At 37.4% G+C, this 14,794-nt stretch overlaps 1 protein-coding gene across 13 annotated transcripts in view; it reads right to left on the minus strand.

Annotated features, from left to right (window-relative positions):
* The window catches only part of CAMK2D (calcium/calmodulin dependent protein kinase II delta), a 309,028-nt gene that overhangs the window by 5,837 nt on the left and 288,397 nt on the right, over nt 1-14,794 (minus strand). For all 13 annotated transcript variants that reach the window (XM_053571046.1, XM_053570732.1, XM_053570532.1 and 10 more), the window contains 2 exons: nt 6,436-6,511; nt 1,262-1,356 (listed from right to left, as the gene is read on the minus strand). In XM_053571046.1, coding sequence (XP_053427021.1) covers nt 1,262-1,356; nt 6,436-6,511 — 171 coding nt within the window. The remainder of the gene's footprint in view (nt 1-1,261; nt 1,357-6,435; nt 6,512-14,794) is intronic.

Consider the following 14,794-nt stretch of genomic DNA (forward strand, 5'->3'; position numbering starts at 1 on the left):
CCTCATTCTTTCCTATGACTGAGTGGCCCTCACTCAGCTCCTGCCTCTGGTGTTTTGACAGTAGCTCCTATTCTAATTATTTAGACCCCACAAGGACACATTTTTATTGATGATGTTTCCCTCCTGGATCACTACAACAGATTTAGCTGTTATCCAAGCATGCGTCCCATTCTCAGAAAATACCTATTCAAATTTACTCAAAATATTATAACCACATAAAGGAAGACCCCATTAAGAAGACTATGTATTCATAAAATGTAATAAAGTATAGTGTTATCCTTAAATAGGTTCAAACATTAGTAAGTCAATTAATTCTATTATTAGAGATGAGATAGTGTTGATGGAAAGTCAGGTGGGGGAAACATGAATTGCTGTCAATCAGAGCGCTGGAACACAGACTATGCGAACGTTTACTCAAGTTTTGTTAAAGTGTACTTATTAAATATTGCCTTGTAAGTGTCTAGTGCATACAAGAAAAAGTAATTTCATTCAATATATCTCAACTTAAAAACCCATGCCAAGGCATGGATAAGGATTCTTATACATACTTATAATTACTGAAAATGAGCTTGGTAATCCTAATCATTAGCACAATTCCTTTATAACTCAACAAGATCTCTCTGCAAAGAGAGTGAACTCGCTTTATGCAATATGTAAACACAATGTAATGTCCGTCATTAAATGTAAGGAAAAGGAAAAGGATAATGGGAATTCTGGTTTACACTTTCTCAATGACCCCAAGCATGTCTGCAGGAGGAACTTCTTTCGTCACTTTCTCTGAAATGTGACTGTTTTCTCTGAGATCACTAAAATTTGATTTGAAGTATATGATTACTCCTCTTCACTTACATTTGACTTTGAAAATAAACACTGAATACTTCTGAAAGCACTCTTCCATGTTGAATATTCTGGCATGCTGTGGTTTCTTTTATTTTTTCATATATAAATAATTTCATGAAAACTTGAAGTAATGGCTTTTGGTAACGCATTATACAGCTTATATTTTACAGTCAACTGCGACATTCATGGAGTGTATTTAATCAACATTACTTTTTGTACTAAGTCACATATTTTTTTAAAGCACACAAAAACCTTTAAGCCTGTCATTTTTTTAAATTTTAAATATTAAAAAGTCATATGGTGCAAAATGTTGGACTAAGGTAAAAATTCTCATCGTAGAAAAGACCGAAAGAATCTGAAAATTGGGAAAGATTCAAAGAGAAGTTGGAAAGGCATGTTATTAAATTAAGAATAAATGTACCATTTTCAAAGTAGAATCGGTGAAAGTCCATCCCTTCCACTAAATTACCCAAAGCTTCAGGTTCAAAAGCAGTAAGGCCTGGGTCACAGATTTTTCTGTAGGAAGAAAAGTAATTAAAATAACCTGTAAATAAATGCTTTCATATATTCTGACGTTTCTTGTGCAAACATTTTTATTTATCAGTGAAGGAAAGAGCCTCCCAAAAAACTTTATAAAATTTTTATGCTAGATATGGAGAAGGTAGGTGAGGAGTAGACTCTAAAAGGCAGAGAACTCTGACAGAGACAAAGTAATTTAACAGGTTCAAGCAGATGATAATCTCCAACAGTTTAGAAGTCTCTTTTCTATAATTCCTACTTCTTAATTTCCTAGGTGAATTTTCCAGGTTTTACCAATTTTTTCTAACATTTGACCTAGGTTCCTTTCTGAAATGTTCTCCAAGTCCTAAAATCCAAGTCTAAGACACTCCCCAAATCCTATAAAAGCTGTCTCTGGTTCTGAAATTAAATACCTTTGAAATAATTTTTAATTTGCATACCTTCTATTGTTCATGTCAAACATCTATATTATAATTTGAGTTGAAGGAGGCAAGTTCCTGGCAATGTCATTAAGCTGTGTCTTTTAAAAGAAAATTAACAGAAGCTTCAAATGCAATATTAATTTTCTTTTTAATCCTAAAAGTGTGATTCAGCAAACGGATACACGATTTTCAACATTCTGAGAAAGCCCATTGGCTTCATCTGGAGAAATTTATTCAGTAAACAATCATTAGACACTGACTCTGTAGCAGATATTCTTTAAAACAAGAAATTATAACATGATAATTAATACTAGACTAGAAACCCATGCATAGTGCTTAAAAATCAGATTACTTATAGACAGTAAGTCTCTAAGATGTGAAAGATTTAAAAGAGAAAGAAAATTTGAGTTAAGCTTGTAAGAATGAGTCAGAGTTTTCCAGGGGTGTGGAAGGTGTCAGCGGGAGGTGGGTGGCAAGTGTAAGGTTACCCTCCATTCCTGGGAAAAGGCAGAGTACGCCTGGAGAAGAGTGGTTTGTTTGATACAGCGGTCACTGGGTTCCTGGGCTAGATATGAAAGACCCCTAGAAATGGGGAAGTTTTACTTTGGCTTGTAGTGAACAGGTAGGCTTTTCAGAGAAGGTGACAAAACCTGGATTTGAAGAATTAGTGGGAGTTCATAGGTAGATAAAAGGAGTATACATCATAAGATTTTTGAGGGACTGTTTATTATTTTGCCCTAAAGGACAATACAGTAAATGGGGCCATATCTAATTTCATATGGAAATTCTCCATTTGATTTCTTACCTGCTCAAAAGAAATACAAATTTTAAGAGTTGAAATCACTATAGTTCTTCAAAGAACAGAACTGTTCATAGAATGTGGAATTTGTGTTTTTTAAAGAATATGTTTAAAGTGGGAATCGCTGTGGTTGTCCTCCGTAATAAAGAAAGTCTTAAAGCCAGGAGGTGGAGTAGGGATCATAAACTTCATCTCAAACTGGCTGCTGGGCAGCTATTTTAAAGCTTAAAGTCAAATATAAGTATATAATCTCTTTCTAAGGAACAAAATGGGAAGAAAAGTGTTCCTATGGTAACAGGGATTTATTCTGTCAGGGGGTATTATTTCCTCTTGAAATCATGGCTTTTGGTTTCAATATCCGTAAACTAAAATTTCTTATTACTTTACATACACACTAACAACACTGGAGAATCACTGCTATAATAGATTTTACTACCCAGCTGTAAAAAGAGTCAATTTATTTTAAACCCTGTTAATCTATTCTTTCTTTCACTGCCCTTCTATCTTTCTATCTATCTATCTATCCATCCATCCCCTGTGTAACAGGCTTTGGATTAATAAAAGATTCATATAGCTGCCCCTAGTCCTAGGTTGTGTGTTCAGAACAGGTGTTCCAAGAACCGGCTGACAAAGCTACACCAGTGCATTCTACCATCCAAAAGGCTCCCAAATGGAAGCCTATTAGATTATTCCTGGGCCTGATAATATAAAATCAGGCCAGATTATAGACCTTCAAAAGCAAATAAATTAGTGAACTGATGGGATCCCAGGGTCTTCCATTATGAAACACCCCACTTTTGCCTGGCTACAATTCCTCCCTGTTCCTAACCAAAAACAATAAAATACAACTTTTCACCATTCCACAGGGGAACGCTATTGCAAAAGAAGATGTTTTAGAAAGAATATTCTTATTCTTTGGAGAATCATATATCTAACAAAGTTATAACAGCAAAATAATAAAAGAGAGCAGCTTCCACCGCACAGAGTTTTAAACAAGCATTTAATAGGAAACTGTTTTCTCTGACAACAAAGAGTGTTCTTTTAAACAGAATTTTTAAATTATTTCTTTATTCTAAATATACTTTATAGGTCATGTTAAAAAATTGATACATATATACATATGCATGTGTTTGTGTACATATATGTACATAAGCCACATACATATATTTAACTTATAAGAACTAGTTCTTGGATTTAATCCTTATATTTATTTACTGGCATCTGTGTTTTATATCTGGCTATATATTTGCAACTAATGATGAAAGTAATACCTGATTATATGAAATTTGAAAAGAATAAAAAAGAAGCAGGAAAAATTCACACATAATTTTATCACTCAGGCAATTTCTTTTTTTGATTTTTAGAAATCAATTTGGTATATTTCATTCCACTTTTAATGCTTTTTCTTATGTAATTGGCATAATTGTGTATACACTTTTTTCATAGTGTGCTTAATTTTCAGCAAAACCATCCCGTGTTATAGAAACTCTACCTAACCTTTGTACTGAGGGCACTAAAGGTCCTGTAACGGCTACCATAATTTTGGACATCAATGTCGTTTCCAATTTTTCACTATTATAAATACTGCTTTAGTATGTATCTTTGTTCACAAATTTTGTTCATGTTTTAGATTTTAAAAGATTAAAATAAAAAGTTCATGCTCACATTAAATTCTTCTAAGTAGAATTATAGGATTTAAAGTGAATCTTTATGGAAGCTTTCTGGTATGTAATAGCCAACTCCCTCTATCCTGTCACCACCACCATCCTGAAAGTCTGCTCCATGCCATGGTGTAGGGAAGTAATTGTTTTGCAGTATCAGTGCTTCACTGATTGTCACAGTTTATTTATTTATTTAGACAAAAACCTTTTGCATTTAATAAGGAAATAGCAAGAACTAGTATATACATTAATTCAAAATATTTCCACTAAGTATCAAATAGAATAGTTCCCAATCTGTGCACCCAGAACCCCTTTGAAAGAATGCTTAAAACTTAAATCAGTTTATTTATTTATTCTTTTTTTTTTTTTTTGCTTTGAAAGAGTCTCACTATGTCGCCCTCAGTAGAGTGCTGTAGCATCACAGCTCACAGCAACCTCAAACTCTTGGGCTTAAGTGATTCTCTTGCCTCAGCCTCCCAAGTTGCTGACTACAGGTGCCTGCCACAATGCCCGGCTATTTTTTGTTGTGGTTGTCATTGTTGTTTAGCTGGACTGGGCTGGCTATGTGGGTGGCGCCATAACCACTGTGCTATGGGCCTGGAGCCAAAACTTAAATCATTTTATTTAAGTTTTTAATAAAAAAATCTAAGGCTGCCAATCAGAGTTTTTAATTATCAGGAGATGACCAGGTTAATAACCTTAAGGTCATCTGATAAGAAGTTATATAATGTGAACTTTTAAAAGCTTTGTTTAACCTATACATTTTATGCCAGCGAAGTTTTTCTCTCTGCTGGCCTTAGAAGTAGAAAATGCTCTTGTATTCAAATTTACGTATACTCCATTAGTAAACATAAACATGCTTCTATTAGTTTACTTGTCTTTTACTATTTCCTCTTCTGCTAATAGTTTATGTCATTTACCTGCTTTTCCTACTGTTTACTTTTCTCTACTGAGTATGAAAAATTAACTTTTGACACATGTCTTGCAAATATTTTTCTAAACTTGTTTGTCTCAATTTTATTTTGGGCATTTTAATTAAAGTAGATAGGTAGAGACATCATTTTATCTTATTTATTTATGATTACTTCTTTTGTTTTAAGCTTAGAAAGAAGATCTGCTGGGTGTGGTGGCTCATGCTTATAATTCTAGCACTTTGGGAAGCTGAGGCAGGAGGATCCCTTGAGGCCGGGAGTTTCAGTCTGCGCAACACAGCCAGACCCTCATCGCTACAAAAACTCGAAAACTTAGTCCGGAGTGGTGGTACCTGCCTATAGTCCCAGCTCCTGGGGAGGCGAAGGCAGAAGGAGCACTTGAGTCTACTTTGAGGTTGCAGTGAGCTGTGATGATGCCACTACACTCTGTAGTAGCCCAGCAACAGAGAGAGACTGATAAATTAATTAATTAAATAAAAATAAATAAAATCATAAATGTAGAAAGATCTTTATAACCAGAGATCAGATTCAATCTCTTTTTGGATTTAACTCTTTCACTCAGGTGGAACTCATTCAGTTGTATAGTAAAAGACTTGGATGGATTTTATCTCTGAATAGCTAACTTAATTGATCCATATACTTTGTGCAGTATGCCTTCCTTCCCTTTTTAAACTGAATGTTTCATTTTGACTAGAGCAAAATTATTTCCTTTCTATTTCTTATGATCCAGTAGTTCATAAACTTTAAATTAAGCATCAGAATCGCTTCGTCAAATAAAATTTTTCCTTAAGTAACAAACACATTAAAGGGGAAGTTGAGCTGTGCTGGTTGAAGAAAGAAGGCATCGTCTGATGTTGTCTCCTAACCTCTTTGTCTATCCCAGCACCTCTGCAGAACTGTGAAAGAAAACATTTCTTAAACCAAATGCACATTTTACGGGCTTTCCTGCTTTTTGTATTTTTGTTCACATGGATTGCTCTGCCTGGAATGCCCTTCTCCCATCTGGATCTGCTGGAATTGTATGTCTGCATATCTGCAAAGAAATCCCCAGTCCTTGGATGCAAAGTCAGGTGTTTACTCTGTAAAATCTTAAATATATTCATCACTCTCCTGGGGACACTTAGTCACTTATACCCTGAATTATTGTTGATATATCAAACCTGGGGTTCAATACACATGCATTCAGATACATTGAAGAATACATTCATATAGAAAATACATTTGCGTTAAGCATGGAAGCGAAATAAATGTCCTCTACTCACGTGTAAGCCTCAAAGTCCCCATTGTTGATGGCTTCAATCAATTGTTCAGTGACTTTGATAATCTCCTGCTTTCGTGCTAAAGGCAAAGATAAAGAGTTGGGTGAGGAAAAAGAGACAAAGGTCATGTAACATTACAAGATGTTAATACAAGATACATCCTTTAGAGAAGCCAAATGTGGTGTTACTTCCACTACAATCTTGCTACTTGAAGTGCATAGACCAGAAGGACCTGCCTCTTCTGGAGCTGTTAGAAAGATTCTCAAGTCTCACTTCAGACCTACATATCCAGAATATGCATTATAACACGACTCTCACATGACTGCTAGTCTCATTTGGGGAGCACTGCTACTTTCTATTTGTAGAAGGGCCAACACTAGGTTTTAAGATTAGTCTTTACTACCTTAACCAACTTGATAGAATTTGAAAACATACTTCCTTTACCATTAACAAATCCAGTTACAAATGCATTTGTATTGCTTTACCTTCTTACTTGTTTTAAATTTTATTATGATGTACATAGAGTGAAATGTCTTTCTCATTAACTTACAACCTTGCTGAGGGTTAAGGACGTGTTATTTTTTTGTTTCCCCTAAAAGGTTTTGTTCAATGTCTTTTATAGAATACATGCTTGGCCAGGCATAGAGGTTCATGCCTGAAATCCTAGCACTCTGGAAGGCCAAGGCAGGAGGATCGCTTGAGCTTAGGAGTTTGAGACCAGCCTGAGCAAGAGCGAGACCTGTCTCCACAAAAAAAAAAAAAATTAGCCTCAGGGTGATACCTGCCTGTAATCCCAGCTACTCAGGAAGCTGAGGAGGGAGGATCACTCCAACCTAGAATTTGGAAGTTGCAGTGAGCTATGATGACTCCATTGTACTATAGCTGGGTGACACAGAGAGACCCCTGTGTCAAGTAAAAAAAAAAACTTTGTAAATTTGATCACCTGAGACTAATAATCTTTTCTTGATCTTAGAATACTGTTCTTGCTTATGAAATTACTGCATAAAATATTGAAGGAGGTAAGGAAATTTCACCACAAAATATGAGTCCCTGGTATAAAGAATATTTTGAATTGAAGGTCATTCAAGGTTAAGAAACAGTGGAAGAGGCCCTTACTTTATCTGCGTAAACTGCACTGGCCTGATTACAGAATCAAAAGGGACAATTTGCTCCTTTTCCCTTTTTCTGTTATCTCAAATTATTTCAGGAATGAGGGTTGGGAATGTCGGTGGACCTGGACCAAATCATTTGGGGCATAAACACCTGTCTCCCAGGTTAATCTTCAAGTCAATCTATTTCTCCCCATCCATTTATCCTCCCTAGCAACCTCCCGGGCTATTGTTTACACCTCAAACTCCTATACCCCTCTAATAAGCCTGTATAAAGATAGCTGAGCTTCTTTGGAACATTGGGTTATCTCTCTGTGATTTCTCCCACCCTGTGTGCATGGTAAATAAATCTTTTCTTTTATTTATCTGCTTTAATTATGAGTTGATCTTTCAGCAAACTTTCAGGGGAAAGCTAAGCTTCCCCTCACACCTATTTTATTAAAAAAATTAAATTTTACTGGATTTTAAAAATACTGTGGTACTCCGTATAAGAAATAGACATGGGATGACAAATGTTACTTCCAATCTATTTCATGGGGCAGTGAGGTGCTGTTTACATGGGAAAAAAGCAGTCCTCTGGGTTTTGTTCTTTATTGATTAAAGGAACCAATTTGCATTTTTTTCTGAGTTTGATCTTCAATGCTTCCATTCACTTTCAAACTCCAAATTATCCAGGTTATAACATTCTTTACTTAAAAATAAATGTTCTATAAACCTAATTTCACTTCCTCAAGACTGAATGAGACTATCTCATAACAAAAATCTTACAAAATGGGATTAAGTTTACCCGTAAAATGGTTTCAAACAATGTCAAAGTCCGCAATATAACAAAATCACCACATGGGGTAGAGTTTATGTTTTGTCACATAGTAGTTACCTTTCATGTATGTCAAATGACATATGAATATATATCTTCTACACGCATCTAAAACATTTCTGACCCTTGTTCATTTGATTGATAAATATCCGTAATATGTGCAACATAAAAATATGCTGATAGAAGTAATAACAGGCAGCGATTCTGTAACAGGGCTGCCAAGGACACATTTCAGCTTAATTTAGTTAGGCGAGAGATGATTCATCTGTCTGTGGTCTCAACAGTATGAACATTTGGCAAAAAGCCCACGACAACTGACCCAATTCTGGAATATAAAGGACATGGATGAGAAGCTCAGAAAATGGATTACAAAAACGTGGCTACCAAAACTTCTCCCTCATATGAAATCTTCATTTAAAGCTGACAGAGTTTTTAGCATGATACAGAGCTGATAGGAAAAACTGCAGTTTCGAAAACTATAAAAAATTGTCAAGTTTTAAGAACTAACAGAAAGAAGAAAACAATCTACATAAGTGAGTGCGCTTTGCGGAGCTTCATTAGGCAGGGTTTACAGAGTGTGAAAAGTTCAGGATCCCTTCTTGACATTTCTGAAAATCTTCGCATTCTCTCATAAGCATAGCGTGGAATTAGGAACGTCGTATTCATGTCAGGTCTCTCTGAACCCCCGGAGGACTATGCATCAGCTCTTCAGTATTTTGCATGCCACAACTGGCTTAAGTTTTGCTCCATAATCAAAGCAACACAAATTGCCTTCTCTTGAAGCTCTTCCTATGCTTAGAAACAACGGTGCTTTAGCTGGCAGGACAGCAAACGGGTGTTGGTGTTAGTCAGGATGCCTCTGTGCTGCATCACCGTGAAGGCAACGTGACTCTCTTGGCTTAGGAAGAGTCTGGAACTCAGGAATCTTTAGAGCACTTATTTCCCAGGGGCAAAGGTACTTGGGTGAGTCACCAGGGCACATGACAGCTGACTCTTTAAAAGGAAAGCAGAAGGCTGGAAATGAATCATTTGTATATAGTAGTCAGCTTGTGGTTGGAACTGTTGCCACAAGCCCAGCATCTAACCTAGGGGTGGAGCGAGGGTTTGGTCTAGCTAGCTCTGCTCTCAACACTAGGCTAGGTGCTGGGATAGACAAATTCTCTGGGGACGGCCAGCCTCATGTGGCCCTCCCTTTTCCTAAATACCAAGTAATGACCACTTCAAAAGTAAAAGTGGGGAGAGCTTTTGATGTGTCACTAATTACACCAGGATAAGAAGAGAATGTACTAGTAAGGCATTTTCTAAATACCAGAGGCTTCTTACGCTCCATAACTAGCCATCATCACAGGAAGCTGACTGCCAGTAGGTGCGTTTCCAGAATTGAAGTGCTCCAGCCTATATCCACGGGTCTGAGTAGTTTCTGGGATATCTAAGTTGTTAGAGGAAAGGGAGGAGAGGAAGGCAAGTGGGAGTGGTCTCCCCAACTCTGAGCACAATTACTTTCTATGCAATTATGCAAAAGAACTGGAAACATTTTCATGTTCAAACTCGTTTATTTCTGAGTCTGCTATTGTTCTAAAAAAGTCTGGAAGAGTAAGATAAGAGGATGACTGGTCCCAGTGTTTGAATCCCAAACCCAACCCAACCCAAGAACTGAGAGTTTTGTGTAATACAACAGCTTACAAATTTCAACATTTCCTCAAACATCAGATTTCATTACCACAATGCTTTGAGATATACAGACAGACATTATCTCAATGACAGGCATTGCTCAATGGGACGGGTGCACTGATCACTCCTGCCCACCCTCTTGGAACTCGGGTCTCTTCCTCTCTCACTTAACCCTTTTGTTTCTCTTATTCCGTGTCTGATCCCATGTTCTCACTCCCATTCGCCACATCATCTTATTCTATCTGGAATTCAACGGGTTCCGTTCCTTTTAAAGACTCAATTTGAGGTCTTCTTCTCACCTCACACTGTATCCTGATGGTCCTGTCTGTACCAGTGTTTTAAACTGCCTCCCAAATTCTGAGCTCTTTCCTAAGCCTTTCCTCCAGATCTGGTCAAGACCTGTTTTGGAACCTCCACGTGGAATTCTCTAGGGCACCTGGAACCTAGCCTGAACTGAGCTTAAGACGTTCTATTACCACGAACCTTCTGTGGCTCCCCACCTCGGTGAATGCCAACGTCACCCATCAGTTGCACAGGCCAGTAACAAGCCTGAGAATCATCTCTGACTCCCTCACCCCACCCTTCCCACCTAATCCACCGAGTTCTGTTGACTTTCCCTGGCACATCCACTTTTCCCCTCTTCACCAGCGTCTGGGAACAATCACACATGGTTCCTTTCCAGCTCTATAACAGCCTTCCTACCTGTGCTTCTGTAACCACATTTGCTCTTTGCCATTTTGTTCTTTTTTCACTTTTTTTTTAAATGCATTGTGCTGTCAAATAACGTATTTGAAACTCCTTTAAAACTCCTTGTTGTCTCAGATGAAGCATCTGAAGAGAGATTATGAAACCTTGCACAGTCTGCACCTGCCCATCTTACCAGACACATTCACAGGCTCTTTTGCTTCTTCCTCTCACTCTACCCATGCTGCCTTGTGCGCAATCCAAAGTGGCCACGCTTCCTTCATATATATACTGTCCACTCCTTGGAAAACTGTCCTCTACTTTTGTTCCTACGTCTTTTACCAGATTTCAACTCCACTATTATTTTTTCAAACAAGCCTTCCCAGACTCTCATGTTAGGTCAGGTCCCTGGAATGTTATCAATTCACACATATCCTACACGATTTTTAAAAGTACTTAATGCACTTGTAGTTACACACTTACTTGGGTGTATTTGTTAATCAGTTTTCTCTCTAGGTATCAAACCATTGTAACCCCAGCATCTAACATAATACACAGCATTTAGGAAGTGTTCTAAAAGGATGTGAATGAACAGTGAGTCCAGAACAAATTCATCTGGTTTCTGATTTTCCATCCAATGGCCTTTTTAATACATAATACTCCGTTATTCAATGATAGTCTTAAAGCCTTTAAAATATATGAAACTGGTAACTAGAAATAATTTAAGTATAAGCAATATATCTTGTTATTTACTGGCAATGAAATAAAACATTTTTCCTGTTAGTATGTCAGAAACTAATCATCAAACTCCTTTCTTTTCCTGACTTTCTGCCCCTGGAACTATAATTTTACCAATCTCCCACCTCAAAATCTTGGGTTCCTTCTGTACTCTACTCTTTCCTTTTCCCCTATATCCAGTCACCTTATTTTTCCTTAGTACTTATGATGACGTTAACTCAGCCTCTTAATTATTTCATTTGCTCGCCCTTGGCAAATCTCATTTGCTTCCCTGGCTTTGACCACGTGCTGAAGACTGCCAAGTCTCTATCACTTACATCTTTCCAGGCTCCACATTCACATTTCTAACTGAATTCTAAACATCCTCAGTGGTCCTGGCCTTTCACACGGTGCGCCCCACGTGCAGCTCAGTACCTGTCTCATGGAGTCTGCTGCTTTTCTTGTCTTCCTCATCTTGGTTAGTGGCATCGTAATCTACTCAGTTGCCCAAACCAAAGCCTTGGTGCCTCCTTTCCCTTTTATTCCTTCTATAGTAGATAACTAGCTGCCCCACATCTCTTCAATCTTCCTCTGCTGGTTCACTGGCGCTGCTCTGAGGCAGGCTCTCAGAGGTTCCTGAGCCTTCCAGATCCAAGGTCTTCCCCCACTAGGCCTCTCCCACCCTCACTGCTGCAGATCATCTCTCTACACCACAGAGCCGAAGTTACCCTCTGACCTCTTCAAGGCTTTCCCAGTGTCCAGAAGCCAAAGCCCAGACTTCTTTGTTTTAAAGATCTTCCTACTCTACTCTTCCAGCTTTATCTCCTGACACTTTTTGTCCCCCAGAATATAATCTACAGTCCTGCTGCAGCCAGGGGCCTGGCTCTTGGATAACTAGGTGCCTTGCTCCCATAGTTTCTTCCAGCTATTTTAACTTACTGTGATCTTACTGCGTCATCACAGGATGCTGATGTATCTGGTCAGAACTTGACCATTCTGTGCTTTGAACACCTGCTACTAACCAATGTCTGTAATGTATGAATAAATAAATACATGGATAGATAATACATATATCTTTATATATAAAATACTGTGTCCAATTGAAAACACTATATGCATTTCAAATACATGCATGATGATCAAGTTTGATAGGAGTCAGGCTGTGTCTGTGATATTTGGGAAGGCAATAGCAGATCTTGGATATTTCAGAGTTGGCATAATGGCCACATATCACATATATGAGGCTTTAGTACTTTAGATGATGGAGTAAAATTTAATCTTAAATATGCATCTAGTAAGATAAACTAGATATTTCTAGTGATTGTTTACATTTGATATTTCTTTTCAAGGGAGTTGACTGCAAAGAAATATTCAGGTTAACTTTAAACTGGAGCTGTTCAGTTGTTTAGATTTTAGTTTCATCAGTTTACTGAGGTGAAACCACTTAATGATAAATCTTATTCAGAGCTCTAGCTGTGCCTACAGTGAAACTTGGACTAAGGAAAGAACTGAATGTATTCCTGCAGATTTATCTTCATTTTGATGTTTGCAGGGTGTCACATGTTGAAATCTTAGGGAACTGTGCCTGAAGATTCTTTATCTGATGATCAAAAGATACACACTTAAAATTGTTGTGTAGCTTTATTTGGATATCTCATCTTAGCAATTCCACTCGTTTGCTCTTCACAATATGCACAGTTGATTTTTATTTTTTAGAGACAAAATCTGCCCTCAGTAGAGTGCTGTGTCGTCACAGTTCACAGCAACCTCCAGCTCCTGGGCATAGGTGATTCTCTTGCCTCAGCCTCCTGAGTAGCAGGGACTACAGGTACCCGCTACAATGCCTGGCTATTTTTTTGTTGCAGTTTGGCCGGGGCTGGGTTTGAACCTGCTACCCTCAGTATTTGGGGATGGCTCCCTACTCACTGAGCCGTAGGCGCCGCCCAGACAGTTGAATTTCACTTACCTTCTCTCTCCATTTCTCACAGGTAGGTGGGCCCTTGGCTACAAGGCATGTGAAGGACAGGAGGGGAAGTGACGCACAGAAGCGGTCCAGTGAGTTTGGAAGCTGGGCCAGGGTTACAGCTTTATTTGGCTGAGGTGCCTGTCTGCTGTTTAATTCACTCATCTATGTTCCTTTCCAGCTCACAGTGCCTACTTCAATATTTTGAAATCATAAACTTAAATGAACCACCTAAACACCTTTTGACTTATTCTGGCAAGGTGAGTGACTATTTAATTACTGGGCATGATGTGATCATGTCATTCCTAAAATTATTAATTATTATGCCAAATTCACATGGTTGGGTACCCCATGGTTTTATTGTCTTCTTCCATGCTGCCATTAGCAAAATTAACTCTTGGGAATAGTAATTATTTTAAACAAATATACAAATTAGGGTCATTTTCATACTCTTGGTACTTTTATAGAAAAAACTCAGCTGTGTTTGGCATTCCCTGTGCAATTAACAGTTTGTTTCTTAATGACTTTTACTTCACTAGTCTGATCTAACAGTTAACGTTGGAGAGAGTAATTTCCATTATTTTGGTCTTTAAAATCAAACCTATCAAAAATTCTAAAGTTGATTGGTTTAACAATGTATAATATAATATTTTTCCCAAATATAAGACCTGGCTATTATCAAATTTCTTTTCAAAAGTGTTTTTAAGAAATTCTTATAAATCTCATTTACCCAGAAGTTACCTATTTAATAACATCAACTATCCATCCCTTTAATCACTAGAGGCGCTTAAGATTTTTGTTAAAATAAATCACTGATTCCATCTTTAACCTTTGCTCTATAAATACAGAGTAGTTTCATAGGATAAGATGTTACTTGGGGAAGAAGTAATATTAGTCTTTGCCCTGTTAAATTGCTATGGCCTAACAATGAATGACTAACAAATATTTAAAAACAGAAACATCTGTCATCAAGATCATTTAGTGTAAGTGCAGATAGGTTTAGATTTTTTTAAGTTTGTAAATATATCACTGGGTTACAGCATAATGTGATCATGTCATTCCTAACATTACCTTTGATCAGAAAATGAAATAAATATTTTCTATTAAAAAATAAGTAATGTATAAAGCATTTAGAAATATTTCACAGAAAAATGACTTAAGCAAATGTTTTAGAGTTTAAAGAAACCATGGGGTTACACAGAACATTTGTGTCTGTGTAAGAATTCACCCTAGCCACATTAAAGTAATTGGGTAACTATTTTGCCACCGTCAGCTGACTAGAAGAGGCTAGAAATAGCACAGCATTGTGAATACCAGTGAGCATTTTAAGTGTTAAGATGTTCCATGAATCAGATAGGTGTGGTACCTCCTCCAGTTAAGAATTGATGACATGGAAGAAAA

Source organism: Nycticebus coucang, chromosome 1 (assembly GCF_027406575.1).
Source record: "Nycticebus coucang isolate mNycCou1 chromosome 1, mNycCou1.pri, whole genome shotgun sequence".
In the NCBI taxonomy this organism is placed as follows: domain Eukaryota; kingdom Metazoa; phylum Chordata; class Mammalia; order Primates; family Lorisidae; genus Nycticebus; species Nycticebus coucang.